We start from the raw sequence: 16,240 nt of genomic DNA, 5'->3' as shown, positions 1-16,240 counted from the left end.
CCCCTGTCCCAGGTCACTGCCAGAATCCAGCCCGCTTGAAACCCACCACAGAAAAAACTTTTCTACTGAACATAAAGCAGAAAATTGTTTTGTGAAAGGCAAAAGGCTTTTTGCATCTTTGAGAGGTCTGTCAGATCCCATGGGATCTACGTGCAGGCCAGGAGCTGTGGCTGGACAAAGGCTGTGTGCACCCTGCCTGCCTGCTCCCTTCCTCCATGGCCTGGCACAACTTCCCACCAGCTCCTGCAGCAGCCACAGGAGCTCCATGGTGGCTGTAAAGGCTTTTTGTGGTACTTTACAGAAAAATTAAATGCTGTGCTGTCTATGTCCCCTTTCAGTCTGTCAAAGAGCACCCTGCTTGTGACTGCACTGCTGGTGGGAATCACCTCCAGAGGAAAATGTGTTCCTGGGCTGAACAGAAGCAGCTGCACTGTCTGCCACAGTGCTTGGCTCTGGTGCTGCTGTTAGGGAGCTGGAACACAGGGAAATGATGCCTGTAAGGAATGGGAGATGCTTTGCAGGACAAGGAATCCTGGGCACTGTACAGAATGTGCTGTGGAGTGCTGCCTGCTCCCAGCAGCCCTGCCCTGGGAGGCTGAGGTGTCCCTGTGCTGCTGTGGCACCCAGGGCTGTGCCCTGGGCTGGGTTTCAGTGACCCCCTGTGCCCTTGGGGCTGCTCCCTGCCCCTCCTCGATGGGGCCATGTCTTTGGTGACTGAAACCAACAGCAGGGAAATGTTTTCATGCAGCTCTGTGGCACCTCCCTGGTGAGGGCTCTTGTGGGTTTCTTTCTTCTGCTTCACATTTCATATTAAACTTAGGTAAATCTTCAGGATAGGGTTTGATACCTGCGGTGCAAGCGTGGCAGCACCTGTGCCAGTATTGCCTGGGCATCCCAAGCATCCAGTGCAGACAGCTGGGCTCTCCCAGGCTGGTCACAGACAGAATTCTGAACAATGTGCAAAACCTGAGGGAAAAGATTTTGGGCTTGGCGTGCAGAGCCCATGACCCTGTCCAAGCACAGGATCTAGAGAAGCTGACCCCCATGCTGTGAGCCACTCACTCTGTGTTCCTGGCCCTGTGAAACCCCCCTCCCTCCCTAAACACACTGTCAGATTCCCTCAGAATGCCCCAGTCCCTCCCTGCAGAAGGGCAAATGTCCCATCAGAGGAGCAGGGGCAGTGTTTGCTGCTGGTGGCTGTGGGCAGCAGGGCAGGGGGGTCACACAAGGTGTCCCTGGTGTCCCTTCCCAGCACTGTCACTGAATTGCTCTTGCTGCAGAAGATTCTTTTATCCCTCCATTTGTTACTGAGCTACAGCACAACCAATTCCCCTTTCTGGCCCTGCCTGGCAGTGGTGCCCTGGCATCAGCTCCTGGCACCAGCACAGCTCAGTCCCCAGGGGCTGCTGCAGGGCCTTCTGCAGGTGCACAGCCCTTCCCATATCTGTGCTGAACCCGAGTGAGGAGCAGGCACAGGCAGGGGAGCCTGACTTTAGAGACCAACCCAAACTCAGCCCATGATGCTCCAGCCCAGCCCTGATTTCCACACAGCCCCTGAACTGTGGCTCTCTCATTCTGGAAGCAGCAGTGGAAGAGCTGTTGCATTTGAAGGCAGGTTTTCTTCTCACAAAATGGTATCAGGATGTACAATTTCTGCTGTTCATTTTAGGGCAAATGACAGCCAGCAAGAGTCCCTGCAAAGCTGCAGGGATGGGGTGGGCTGAGCTGGCTGTGGGAGGAGCAGGGCTGCTGTGATCTGGGTTTTGCTTGGTTTATGGCATTGCTGTTCTGGCCTGAGGCTGCAGGACCATTGAAGTCCTTGATTCAGGATTCTGCCAGGCCAGGGGAGGCAGTCAGAGCCTCTGCACTGTGATGGGCTTTGCATGCAGCCTCAGGAGCCCTGTGCCACTCTCTGCTCTCAGCAATGAAGGGCTGTTCTTTCTGCCACTGTACCATCTCTTCCAGGTTTTACTGTTGGGTTTCCTTAGCACATATTCACTTGATTGATTTTACAAATAATACCTTATTTTATAGTGTCCATGAACCCAGACACTCTGAAACTGGTTTTTCAGGACCTACTGAAAGCAGCAGATGACTTTCCATTGCCTTCAGACAGTGCTGGGTGCTCCTGTTCACTCTACACCATTACATTTTCCCTTAGCATTGCATGTTTCCCTGCTTGGAAGAGCAATCCCTGGCACCAGCAGATGCCAAGGGAGCATTTGGCAGCACTGCACACACCTCTGTGCTGAACACAGTCAGGTGCTAACACTGGGCTGATTCAGTGTCCTGCACAGAGATTGCAGATTTTTTTTTTTAATTTAGGCCACTAATCCCTGTAGGTTTAAACTGATCCCTGCTCAGTACTGAGAGAGCATCACTGGTGGACAGAGAAAAGCAGAGATGGCTCAGCAGAGAGTGCTGCTTTTGGCAGGGTGAGAATGTGAGGACAGGGCTTTGGGGCTGTCTTACCTGAGCCCAGGTAGTGCAGGCAGCCTCCACAGCTCTTTGCCTGGCCTGTTCCCAGCACTGGCTCTGGCTTGTTTGCAGCATGCTCTCTGCATGATTTCTTCTTTAATCTTCTGTGTTTTCCATCTTCAAGCTGTCCCGTGAGAGTGTTTGTTGCCCTCATTTCTTCCCACTCCCTCTTATCCCTCTTCCTCTCTGCTCCTCTCATCCTCCAGTCCTTTTTTCTGCCTTGGCTGTGTGCACAGTGTCCCCACCTCAGCAGACATCAAAGCCATGTAAAGGATTGGATGTCCCTTTTGTGAGTCGATCACCTTGCCCTGTCACTGTGAATATTCATGTGTCTCCGGGCTGCAGCAGCCCTGGGGTGAGGGAGCACCTCCACTACCAGTGGGTCTGAGGTGCCAAATTTGAGCAGAGATAACTGCTTTGGTTCAGTACTACCCTGCAGCAGGAGATTTTACAGGTTAATTCCAAACCAGTGTGTAGAGTTGCACCTTTTTGTGCTGCATCTTCATTGGCCTTTGATTCCCCTCCTCCCCAGTCCTGGGGCACAGCACACCCGTTACTTCTCATGTGCTTCTGGTGCCCATTTCCTGACTGCTTCCTGTCATATCATTCTTTCCAGACCAAATGATTCCAGCCATTTCAGTCTTGATTTTTCTTTTCATTTTATTTTTCATTTCACTGGTGTAGAACTGGCTTTTGTCCCAGGTGTTGATTTCCAGCACAGCCCACAGGAGCAGCAGTGGGGCAGCATTTGAGGGTGTAAAGGGGTGCAGAGCAGGGAAAGCACAGCCAGGTGTCTGCAGGGAGGAGCTGAGCTCCTCCTGAGCTGCTCCTCTTCCCCTGGGAGGCTGGGGGAGCAAAGTGTCCCCAGGGCCTGTCCCTCTCCCCCTGGTCTGGCTGGGCCTGGGAGCTCACACCCTTTGGCTCCATATTTCAGCTGAGGTGGGAAAATCTGTCAGAATCTGATGAAACAATCACTGAACTGGGAATTGGATCAGATTGGGAATTGGAATTGCCCAAAGCCCAAGTGAAGTGATGGACAAATGGCAGGGAAGAACAGTTTCTGTTCAGCCCGTGGAGCACACAGCTGAGCTCCCAGCCAGCAGCGTGGTCACCTCCTCCCTGGGATTTGCCAGGCTCCAAAGTGCACATGAAATACATGAATAGTCATCAATGGCAGGCAGCAGCTCAGCTGCTGGAGCTGAATTCCAGCCTCAGCAAAGGCAGGTGAGAAGTGAAGCTGAACTGACATCTCCATCACCCAGCACAGCCTGAGCTCTGCTGCGAGATCAGATCTGGGCTGTGAGCGAAGAGCAGGGCTTGGAACATCTCCTCTTACATCAGGGAGCTTTGCTTATTGCAAGCAGCTATTTTCATTTCTTAACCCAAGAGTGAAGCCTTCTGGCACTGAGCTCGTGGGATAATAAATGAAAGGAGAATTCAGTGCCATGGGAACCTCTCAGTGAGCCCAAGCAATGGACACCAGCACGGGGTGGTGTCTGTGGAGGTGTGAGTACGTGGGTACCTGTTGCCTTTGCTCTCTTGCTGACAACACATAAGCCTAAGTAGGTCAAACAGGAACAATACTCATTTTTAAAAGAGAACTATAAGCATTTCTAGTTTCTCTCTCTCCCTCTCTCTTTTTTTTTTTTTTTCCCAGGACTTTAATCTTTTATATGAAGAAGCAAAGTATTACCAGCTGCAGCCAATGATTAAGGAACTTGAGCGATGGAAACAAGAGAAAGAACAAAGGAAACATTTCCAGCCTTGTGACTGCTTGGTTGTAAGAGTGACTCCAGATCTGGGGGAGAGGATTGCATTGAGTGGGGAGAAGGCTTTGATAGAAGAGATCTTCCCGGAGACGGGGGATGTCATGTGCAACTCGGTGAACGCGGGCTGGAACCAGGACCCCACCCACGTTATCAGGTTTCCCTTGAATGGATACTGCCGGCTCAACTCCGTGCAGGTATGAACGGCCCCTCCTCTGCCTCCTCGGGTCCGGGCTGCTTTTGCACTGCGTCTTCTGCAATTCCATGCAAATTACTTGCTTCTGCCCAATTACTTTCAGTGCTTATACTGCAAGGAAACATTTTTCTGCCTGGTGAGATCACAGTCTTTCAGGTTTTCCTAAGTCTAAGCAGAAAAATACATTTAGATTTTGTGTATGTTAGTGCCATGCTGGCCTCATAATGGTGTTATACTGATAAATGCTAATTTTTTTCATCAATGTATAGCCTTTGGCAGTTTTTTTTTTCCTCCAAAGTGCCTCTAGGAAGAAAGGGAGAGTTCCAAAAACTACAAAAAAAATCTCCACACCATTTTATAGAAAATGCAACAATGTGTAAATGCATAATTTATGTCTCACTCATAATTAAATGATGGTGCCTGCGGGATGGACTTAAAAAAATTGATCTCTGCACTTTTTTTTTTTTCAAAAGGATGTTCTATAAAAATTGCCCAGAGTATTTTAAACAAAAATGTATTTCATTTTACACCCAGAGTTTTGACATTAGGTTTAAAATTAAACATATGAAACAAAAGAAGATAACTGGACAGATAGGTGGATGGCAGCAGGAATAAATACATGCTCTGTGTCGAGGCAGCAGCCTGTGGGCAGGCAGTGCCATTTCTCAGGGATCAGCAGTGCTGAGCCAGAGCTCTGGGCAGGAACAGCTGCCCTTAACTTGGGCAAGGCAGGGCCCCTGCTTTCCCTGTGTGCTCCTTTGGAATACCCAAACAGCAAATGCTCCTGTTATGGGCAGGGAAATCAGCCTAGAGGGGAGCATTTCCCACATTCCCACCCTGTGCATCCTGTGCAGCTGGGCTGTGGGAAATGCCTTGAGAAACCCCCTGTGGGCAAAGCCCTGGGGAGCAGCTGCTCTGGGGCCAGGCTGGGCAGGGGAGGGAGGACCCTGGAGCTCCGGGTCAGGCTCAGGCTCCCTGTGGCTGCCAGGCTGCCAAGGGACACCCTCAGGAGGGTCCCAGACCTGTGAGGGTGCCTGGAGGTACCAGTGACCCCCAGCACGGGCAGCATCCCCTGTGCCCCCTGTGAAACCAGCCCAGACCCCTGGGCTCAGGGGGCTTTGGCCAAGACTGCCCAGGGCTGCATTTGGGTGAACTTCACCAGGCTGGGGTCACTTCTGCACAGTCCTGAGCAGAGTCACACTGGGCAGGGATTGGGCTGGGGGTGCTCAGAGGCAGCTCTGGCTTTGGCACTGGGACAGGGAGGGGTCCCCAATGCTGTGCTGGGAGGAGAGGGAGCAGCTCAGCTCGGCTGGGGAGGAGCATTTGTGTCCCTGTGTCCCTGCCATGGCACACAGGGGCTGGCAGGAGCATTTGTGTCCCTGTGTCCCTGCCATGGCACACAGGGGCTGGCAGGAGCATTTGTGTCCCTGTGTCCCTGCCATGGCACACAGGGGCTGGCAGGAGCATTTGTGTCCCTGCCATGGCACACAGGGGCTGGGGAGGAGCATTTGTGTCCCTGTGTCCCTGCCATGGCACACAGGGGCTGGCAGGAGCATTTCTGCCCCAGCCAGGCTGTCCATGGGAGCCTTTAGATCCCACCAGCAATGAGAGGAGCTGGAACCATGAAGGGTCACAGTTCAGCCCTGCCTGGCAGAGCTCTGGGTGCCCACATGGTTGAGCACTCAGCTCTTTTATCCAGGGCTGTGACTCCTGGGATACATGTGCTACATGTGTAGTAAAAGCTGAACACTAATTACTGTTATTATTTGAATGTGTTTTGAATTCAGTCAAAATTCAGACAGAATCAAAGGGTCTCTTTGCAAGTTCATGTTGTGGAAAAAATTTCTGTCAAAGAGTCTACAGTATAAGTAATCCTGTTAAATTACATCATTTTACTAAATTACATCATTTTACTATGTAATTAATAGAAAGTGTTTTCAAACACTTTCTGGAAAATGATGCATTTCTGAGACCAAAGGCTGATGAAACCAGCAGCTAATTAGCATTGGCTCTGATGAACTCTGGTCAGCACCAGGCACTGCTCTTCCCCCTCCAAGGATTTTTTTGGCAAAACAATGTTAAGTCAAAAGCTGGAAGTACAGTGAGGCAAATGCAGAGACTTAAGGGAGATGGGTGATGGTTGGAAGAGCAGAATTGCTTGCAGAGGGTCCCACAGAGCAGCACAGGCAGCCTGTCTGCAGTTTGCTCAGGTGATACCTTACTTCTGCCTCCCTGTGCTCTGCTCAGTGTATTTGGTGGCACAGCTGCAATATTTGTACATTTTTTTCTATTTTTGAAAAATATTTTCATTACAGGCTTTGTATCAAGAACTGTGCGTATAAAACAAAGAACATCAACACCTAATAGGCAAGAAAATAATACAGTAACTCTTGATTTTACACCCATTTGTAATTATACATAGGTACAGGTTTTTTCAGCTCCTTGCAATAGGTTCTGGTGGGAGTCATGAATTTACCTTAGAGAAAATTCTGTGATGCTTGGGAATGTTGAACATGAAGTCTTCATAATTAAGAATGTATTTGTTAATATTCTGCACAATTTAAATGAAAGGATCAAGTTTCCATTTGGAAAACCTCCCAACAAAGTCAGATGTGCTTGGAATACTGGGAGCTAGCATGTATTAAATCTGAGCACAAATCCCCTGTTTAATAATGTGCATGTGTCCCTGTACATGGCAGAGTCACAGCTGATGCTCAGTTTTTGGCATATTCTCTTTGGGATTTCCAGCAGAGTAGCAGAGATGGGCACTGCTTTCCCCCTGTCCATATCTTGCCTTCAGAAGAAATACAATGTATAGAATCAAATTCTCTAAGTGGGATTTAAACCTGTGCATGTGCAGATGCTGTTCAGTCTCATGGAAGCACTGCAGGAGCCTTTTCCCCAGAGCTGAGCTCAGCCTCATCCCAGTGACACTCAAACCTGCAGTGTTTACACATCCTCAGCTTTGTTTACAGGATTTGGCCTGAGAAAATTGATGATCCCAGGGTTTTTAACTGCACATTGTAGCCTGCAGTCTGGTCCTTCCAGCACGTTCTGGGCAAAGAGGAATTGCTTTGTTGGCTGGTGCTGCTCTGAGGTGCAGTGTCTGTCTGGGCTGGGTCTTTGCACAGAGAGGCTCCATGAAAAGGAATCCTGTGTTAAATCCAGCTTTCCATAGCTTTGGTCTGAGGCAAGCCAGGGGCACCCCCCTGTTTGTTTTGTCTTACAAGCAAATTGATTTTAAAAACTTTTTAGCAAGGATTTTGAAGTCCCATCTCTCTCAGAAATCTTACCTGCCAATCCTGTGTTCCACTCTCCAGTCCAGTGGGAGAAGCCTCCTTTGCCATGGCTGGATTGTGTCTCATTTTCATCCTGGCAGGGCTGGAGCAGTGATCACAACACAGGCAGAATATATTCCAGCCTGTGAAGCAGAGCCTGCTGCTGTCTCATTCCTCCTTCTGTCCTGCCTTCCCCTCTGAGCAGGAACAGTGCCGGTGTCTGCACCCATGTCTGTCCTACAGGCCCCACAGAGCCCAGGTGAATTAGAGGGATGAAAGTTTTCTCTGTCTTAAATGCATTTTATTAACCCACTCTCCTGCCTCTTCTTTTCTCCTCTCCCACTTCATTTTTCTTCCATACTCTGGTGTGCTTTTCTGATCTTTCAGTTCTACTGCTTTCTTGTAGTGGAGAGCATGTGAAAATCAGGGCAAAAGTCAGGGAGATTTGGCAGATGTGACTTTCTGAGGATGTTAAGTCCCTGTGTCCCAGGGCCAGGCAGAGCTCCTCAGGCAAGTTGATTTTCAGCAGGACTTAGGCAAAGCTCTGCTGGAGCAGCCTCTTCCTTTGCCCATCCTTAGAGTCAGGGCAGCAAGAGTGAAAGGTTTTAGTCAGCCCTGAAAGCCAAAGCCTGGATTAAATGCAGATGGATGACACAGGCAGCCCCCAAGGAAGGATGGAAAGGATTAAAGGCAGCAAATGCTGCTGCCATGGTTTGCATTGCACCAGGACACCACCTTGGACACAAAAATCCCTCCAAAATCACCTTCCTGGAAAAGGCAAAGCCAACACTCAGGCAAAGGAAATGGTGCACTGGGCAGTGCAGGGGGGTCTGTGTGAGGGCAGGGCTGTGCTGGGAGCTCTGACCTGCTCACAGGGAACTGAACACAAACCAAACTCCTTCTGGAACCTGAGCCCAGGCAGGTTGGAGCTTGTGGGAACCCAGCACACCCCTCTGGCTGTCCAGGACACCCAGGACCCTGCCAGGGGCTCAGAGACCCTGGCACAGAGCCCAGAACACCTGTGGGTTTGATTATGACCCATGGAGCAAATTACCAACCTTAGATGAAGATCAGCAAGCCACAACAGTTTAGGTAGAATAATAGTGAAGTTATCATGGGGTGGAAAAGTCGATTTTGGGGTTTTTACAATGGGGGTTCAGGAGGCAAGATGGAGGGATCTGGGTGTGTCCAGCCTTTCTCCTTCTTCTTCTTGGCCTCCATCTCCTGCTGTGATGGTGGCACTCACAGATTGGTTTAGAGTAGAAGCTCCCTGTCTAACACAGGTGATGGGTATTGGGAAGGAATTGTAAACATTGTACAGGTAGTTTTTAGTATAAAGACATAACCCTGCCCTGGGGGCAGGCAGAGTGCCTGGAACTGTCCTGCTGGATGGACCTGGCAGGGCAGGAGAAAGAATTTTATAGATAAGGAACAATGAACAACCTTGAGACTGAGAGATGAAGAGCCCTGACTGCTTCTTCAAGCACCTGGGCTGGGAAAAGAGACTTTGAACAATCTCGGGGTCACAGCAACCCAAAAGATCCCAAGATGAGCTGGCTCTGCCTGCAGGGGATGTGCTGCTTGCACACTTCTCTAGGATCAAGAAGAAGTTTGTGAAGGGCTTGGTCCAGGTTGCTGTGGGTGCAGAGCTGTCACACGGGGCTGGTGCTGCTGTGAGCAGGATGCTGGGTTTAATAAACCATGGGGTCACTTCCCTGTTCCTCAGTGGGAGCCACACTGGGGTGAGGCTCTTGGAGAAGAGCACAGGCTGCTCCTTGATGGCATTTATCAGTAGAGAAAAACAGCAGCCATTTTTCCAGGTGCTGCCCAGGACTCAGGGGAGCCTGAGTGGGTCCTGCATTGTGACCTGCCCAAGGTGGGTCTGGCATCTGCCCCCACCTGGCTCTGGGAGAGGCCTGGTGTGTCCTGCTCTGCTGGGAAGCTGAATATCAACACCACAGCCCTGTTCCCAGAGCCAGGATCAGCATATCCTGGGGAAATGTGCTGTGTGACAGTCACAGAAATTAAAGTTGCCTCTGGGTTCCTTAAATTCGTGCATCTAAATTGCACCAACTTTTCTTCAGGAGGAGAAGGACAAAATGCCTATTTGGGCAGTACAGATTAACCTCTTTCTTGGGCCAGAACATTTCCCTGTTGCCCACATCCTGTCCCTGCCATGCTTTGCTCCCTTCCAGCGAGGGCAAACAGCTGTGACTGCCACAAAGAGCTGGTGGATGTGTCACTTGAACTCCTAATACATTTTCATCTGCCAAGGAAGAACTTCTCAGCCCCCCTCTCTCTCAGACTGTTCATACTACTATGCCAATGATTAATTGGCACTTTTTATTAGAACTTAAACCTGATGTTGCTTTCTATAAAGGAGTGAGAGCATCAATATCACCACAGTCCAGTATTTTACTATATAATGTACTAAGCTGCTGCAGAGTGCTTATTTCTTTGATTAATTTTTGTTTTCTAGAGAGGTTTGCTGAGAGCGAGACTTTAATCACAGTATAGTCATTTAACAATAAGTTATAGAATTATAGCTGAATAATATTCATTCAAGGAGGACTCGAAAGACTAAATCCATCATTTAGATCGGGTGCTTCCAGATGCTTTTATCACTAAAATTTCCTAAACATTAATCTGATTGTTTTCCCTCCACATTGCAGGTGCTCGAGAGGTTATTTCAGAAGGGATTTAACGTGGCAGCTTCCTGTGGTGGTGGGGTGGATTCCTCCCAGTTCAGCGAGTACGTGCTGTGCCGCGAGGACAGACGACCACAACCCACCCCAACGATCAGAATAAAACAGGAGCCCCTGGACTAGACCCTCCCTGCCCCCTTTGTAACCGTAGAAGTGTTTAATAGTCCCTTATGTGAAACACTAAGGATTTGCAAAACAGTATTAGCAAACAGATTTTGACTTTCTGTTGCCCATTAGTGGTACTCTGAAACTACCTGTCACACAGCCAGCCATGGAACGCGCGTGGAACACCACTGCCTGTCCTTCACGGTGGAGCTCCTGAGCACACCCAGCACGGCAGCGCTGGGATGGACTTGGGGCTGACCAGCAGTGCTGGGGAACAGGCAAAGCTTTGGAAACCCTGGCCCTGGCCTGGACTTCTGCAGCAAGAGCCATGGAAGCAGTGGAAGGGACCAGCAGGAGCCCAGGGACAGCCAGAGCTGCACTGCGGGGACGGGGGCGTCCGCGGGAGGAAGAACCCCAAAAACTGCACTGAGAACCTTCCCTGACTGCTGCCCCTCCTCCATATCAGACAGCCAGCATCACAGTCTCCTGGTGATTGTACTCACCCACATGAGCAAATGGCTTATTTTTATACTACATTTCCAGCTGAGGTCTCTCTCTGTGAACAGGATCCAGAAGCAGAAAAGGACTGATTCGTAGTCACTGGTGCTCAGTACTCAACCCCCCACAAACCAAACAAAACAAGTGACAAGAAATTAGACAGGCCCACTTATGGCAATATTTGCAACAGTAGGGATCTGGAAGCACAAAACAAAATGTCATCCACCATCACACGAGGGTCACATATCCCACGAGGAGCTGTAGCTCTTTAAAGCCAATCTTGTTTTGACACAGCAGCTGTTAAGTTTTGCATCATCAAAGAAGTGTGGTTCTACCAAACAAGCCACCCCTTGTTAATCATTTACTAACCATGTTAGAAGCCCACATTTAGCAGGAAAGTTTAAGAATTTTGGACAAGCCCACTCTTTATGGGTCTGGAATTCTTGCAAAGAGTTGTTAAAACCCTGTATTGCCACTGCCAGATGAAAGCAGGACGCCGTTGGTTTAAATTGTTTTATTATTTTAAATTATTATTAAAATTTGAATTCTGTAGCTGCCCTCTATCTTTGTAGCTTTCTCTGTAACAAAGTCAGGGGTCTGTCTGCAGGAGGGTCCTGCTTCTGCCAGGACTTGGCACTGACTCACAGGGCTTTCTAACTCAGGAGACAGCACCGTGTTTGCAGGTGCAAGGCTATAAATAGCATTCTGCTAAATCCTCTTTATTGCTGTTCAGCATGATTGGGTCCTCAATCACTAATTCATGTGTTAATCACAATTTAGTTTCTCCCACAATAATTTATAGAACACTGTTGTAGATGAGGAATTTTCAATAAAGTCTTTTTAGATGCATAAATATGGCCATATGGAACAAGGGACAGAGTATTAAGTGGTCAACAGTTCTTAATGCAAATTGATTGCAATCAGGCAAAATTTAAAAGTCACGATTAAGACTAGGATTTTCAAAAGCAATGAGCTGTACTGACTGTCCAAGGTAAAATCTAGGCAGGGGTCTTATTTTTGGAAAAGGGCTGGATACCTGTCCATGGAAAATCAGACCTCTGCAGGTTTTCTCACCTTGGTCACCCAACCCAGAAACTCTAATGGCAATCCTGGCCGGTTGGCCTGCTACCTTAGCAGAACAGTTGAGCAAATCTGTCTACTTTAAGAGTTGTAAAGTTATTTTATTTTGTGGTTTTATACTTGTACGACATTCTAAAGTTGCTAGGCATTGCCATATTTGAATATATGGCACAACATTCACCTTTGTATGTAAGATATCTGTAGAATTGTATATTATACATTTAATATTGTAAAGAACTTAACGTATAATTGTCATGTATTTGTGTATGCACATTTCTTATACAGTACTTCATGCCATAAACATTTCTGTAAAGTAAATGAACAAAAACAAGCACGTAGGGTGGAACACTCACTGTATCTCCCATGTTGTTTGAAAGAGGTGAGAATTTTTGATTGCGTCTTCTCCAGCCCTTTGCTCCATTCAGCTTGATGTAGCCATGTCTTACAAAAAGATAGAAGTGTTTTATTTATTACTTTCATACCTTTAAGTCCAAAGTATCTCTCAATAGTCCATTCAGGTTCTTGTTTTTATCCTGTATCCACTCCTGCCCTGCCCTCTGGCACAGGGTGAGCTGAGCACTCCTGGCAGCACACCCTGTCCAGTTCTTACCTCTCAGCCAGGGAATAAAGGTGATTTCCATCCCAGGGGAATCCTGCCCCTGGTGCTCTCCCCAGGCAGCTCTGGGGAGTGCAGACTGGGATGGTGCTTTTACACATCTGTGGAACGTTGGAAGTATTTGTGGTTGGTTGGTTGCTTGGTTGGTTGGTTGGTTTTTCCTCAGTTTGGTGTTTACTGTATTGTTTTATGGCTCAATAAAGCAGTTCCCATAGTTGGGGCAGCTTTGCTGAGGTGGCATTGGAAAGGGTTCCAGGCTGCACCAGCCGAGTTAAATGTGAACTTGAGATGGAAAGTTTAAACCATGACATCACAGCATTGACTGCAAAACAGCACAAAGGCTAGGAAGACATGTGGAAACAATCACTTTCTTAGAAGAAATATGCCTTTAAAAAAAAAAAAAGTTAAGCTAGGACGTGTTCTTTTAGTTAGTAACTTCAGGTCACTTATTTAAAGATTATTACAGTTTCATTTATATATTTTTTACTTATTTCCCTATATTTTTAAGCATCAATATCAGCAAAAAACTGATTTGAATATCTACTTCTGGCCTTAAACCACAGCAACATAACTTAATGAAGAACATTGCTCAGCATCACCAGGATGTTTTAAGGCACCACAGAACCCTGGTGAAGCTGTGGTGTGCAGCCAGCACACGTTTGCGTGGCGAAGGCCAAGAAGCAAAGCACAAAGCACAGCCTGGTTTTTCACCTGATCCCATGGAGCAAAACTCTTCTGATTTGCTGTTGCTGAGCACTGGCCCCGTGTCAGGCACGAGGCTTTGAGCACTTTGTGTCCAGGCTGTCCCAGCCCCAGTGGAGACAGAAAGGGAGAGAGAATGTTCTGTTGTGCTTGCTGGGCTCCTCTCTCGAGACAGCCACTGCTGAGTGCATCCATTCTCTGTACTGATGGCACCGAGGTTTGTTGACAATTTTATTAGATGTTTCACAAAGGGTAAGAATCAGCACAACAAAACATTGAAGTATTTGGTTTTAATATTTGTTTGTGGGTATTCTGTTAATATTTTAATGCAAAATGTTTCTGACCAGTGCTTAAGAACTACAAGACAATGTGAAATTCATGTTTGATAAATTAATACTGTATGTCACTCGATGTGTTACTTTAGTAAATTGTTTTATTTCTTTACAAAATAAGTACAAATAAGGGAGTATGTTTTCACACAAATTGGGGGTATTTACCAGTATGTACAGAAATCATCAAAATAACGTAACTCTAATAAACACAAGGCCTTTATAAACAATATGTACAAATTATCAATACATTTAAAACATAACTTTACACTTCCTGGCCTTAAATACCTTATGAATAATCTTTTGGCTAAATAGCAGCAGTATAAATTTTCTTCTGCTTTTCATAAACCTTAAAAAATAATTAAAACCTTTGTTTTTAAAACTATTGGACAAATAGTTCTATTTGTGCTTTCGCTATGGTTTCCCATCAAAAAAAATATTGCCTCAAAAAAGTGGCAAGCATAACATAGTAAAAACAGAGAAGATAAATAAGCAAATGTCTCCCTTCTGTGGTACTGTAACACTGTTATCAACTCTGCAGCACAGCCTGTGCCCCTGCTCTTCCTGTCCCACTGATCCCCATTGCTCAGACCCACACCAACCCCTTCCCTGTGGGCCCAAATCTGCTTCAGCAAAGCATTTCCAAGGCATTCACCCCACCTTTAGGTACTTACAGCTGCTCCTCATGCTCAAAGCCACGTGCCTGTCAGGAGCCTCTCTGGCTGGAGCTGTGCTCCAGTGGCCAGGGCAGAGGTGTCCCCACTCCAGGTGCCACCGGGCTCGCCGCGCTCCCCGCGCCAGGAGTGGCCCCAAAAACCTTTACAGCGACTTTAAAAATCCATATAGAATACTCTAAAATCTTTACCCAACAATATTCTCTTTTAAAACCACCATTAAACCATACTATTTGCAATAAATAAATTAACATTTTTTTAGAAAATAAAACCCAACTTTGAATCTCGTCACTAACCAGCTGCTACAAATGCGCAAAAGGTTGATGAGATTGAGAAAACAACTGGAAGCAAGTCAAAGTAACTCAGCTGAGAGCCTGCACACAGATTTCATACACTTAAGATTTGGTTCAGCAAATGGCTCAGGAAATGAGCTGTGCAGTAAAAGCAAAAATCCTAAATATATAAAATTTGTGGGAGTGTGCACTGGCTAGTCTCTTGGCTGTGCAAAAAATTGCCATTCCAACTAAGTTAAATAGCAACAGGTATCACCATGGTTAGTGAGACAGTGCTAGTAAACTGAACCCAAAACAAGCCCAGCACCAGGAGTGAACACTCAGGTGAACACAAGGCTGGGACCCACTCCTGTGAGCCTGTCCCAAGCCTGGCCAGGAGATGGTTTAGGTGAGCCATTGCATTTGTGTAACTTCAACACCAGCTACTTCAGCCTTACCTAAAATGGAGCAAGACTTTGATGTTGATTTTTTTTGTGGAGTTAACATTTTAAAACCTTTTGCACATTTTTTGTGGTTTATATATATATATATATATACATATATATATATATATTTTTTTACATAAAGGGAATTTATTGCATGTGTCTGACAATTTTACAAAACAAAATTACTGGAACGTTGACTTCTGAAAAAAATAGAAGGCACATTAAAATGACAGCTTTCAAAGCAAGTTGAGCTTCTGTGGAGCACTCAGTAGGACTGTTGGCTTTATTTAAGCAGAGCTCGGTAGAGCAGGAGCGAATGGCTCATGTCCCGCTCCTGTTCCATGTAGAAGATGAAGTCCCTGAGGTTGACTCGAGTGATTTTCTGCCGGGGGTACTGCCGGGGCGAGCCCGTGCCCAGCCCCGCCTGGCTGCCCCCGCACAGCCCCACGCCCTGCAAGAGAACACAGCACAGCTGAGTCCTGCAGAGCCAGGCTGCTCCTCCCGGGACTCTGGGACCCTTGAAACAGCTCCATGGATCCTTTCCAGCCTCCTTCTTACATTCCATCGGGGGTTTTTAATATTATTGTTTTTTCTGTTCTCCTGAGTCTCAGCGAGTTAAGCTGGTGAAGGCCTCAAGTGCAAACCCGTGGGGCTAAACCTTGTTCACTTCCAACTCAGGACAAAGCCCTCCTGCTACAGGCACGTCCTCTGGAGAGGTATCTGAGCAGCTTAAATTCAGGAACAAAACAATTGTCAGCAGATAAGGCCATTCATACATCAAATGTGTGCAGGATGCTGCTGCTCATCCAAGGATGGGAACAGGGGAGTGGAATATTGGGGGTCCCCACAGGGACTCCAGTTCTCTCCTCTGGGTCTGCTAAAGAAAGGGCTCAGTGTGGGGAGATACTCAGCAGACAATCAAAAAATTAAATGGAGAAATCACAAAGACATTGTAGGGAGATACTCAGCAAACAATCAAAGAATTAAATGGAAAAATCACAGAGACATTGTAGGGAGATACTCAGCAAACAATCAAAGAATTAAATGGAAAAATCACAGAGACATTGTAGGGAGATACTCAGCAAGCAATCAAAA

General features: G+C 47.2%; 2 protein-coding genes across 3 annotated transcripts in view; one reads left to right on the top strand and one right to left on the bottom strand.

The window, feature by feature from the left end:
• KCTD15 (potassium channel tetramerization domain containing 15) overlaps positions 1-14,138 on the top strand; it is a 50,465-nt gene extending 36,327 nt beyond the window's left edge. For both annotated transcript variants that reach the window (XM_054640617.2, XM_077184978.1), the window contains exons 4-5: positions 4,136-4,441; positions 10,391-14,138. In XM_054640617.2, coding sequence (XP_054496592.1) covers positions 4,136-4,441; positions 10,391-10,546 — 462 coding nt within the window. In that variant the 3' untranslated portion in view covers positions 10,547-14,138. The remainder of the gene's footprint in view (positions 1-4,135; positions 4,442-10,390) is intronic.
• LOC129125255 (transcription initiation factor TFIID subunit 4-like) overlaps positions 13,840-16,240 on the bottom strand; it is a 158,717-nt gene continuing 156,316 nt past the window's right edge. Inside the window, exon 15 of the mRNA XM_054640608.2 lies at positions 13,840-15,596. Coding sequence (XP_054496583.2) covers positions 15,429-15,596 — 168 coding nt within the window. The 3' untranslated portion in view covers positions 13,840-15,428. The remainder of the gene's footprint in view (positions 15,597-16,240) is intronic.

The sequence above is a fragment of the Agelaius phoeniceus genome, chromosome 12, assembly GCF_051311805.1.
Source record: "Agelaius phoeniceus isolate bAgePho1 chromosome 12, bAgePho1.hap1, whole genome shotgun sequence".
NCBI lineage: Eukaryota > Metazoa > Chordata > Aves > Passeriformes > Icteridae > Agelaius > Agelaius phoeniceus.
The sequence above is the reverse complement of the archived record's forward strand: the minus strand, read 5'-3'. Positions and strand labels throughout refer to the sequence as shown.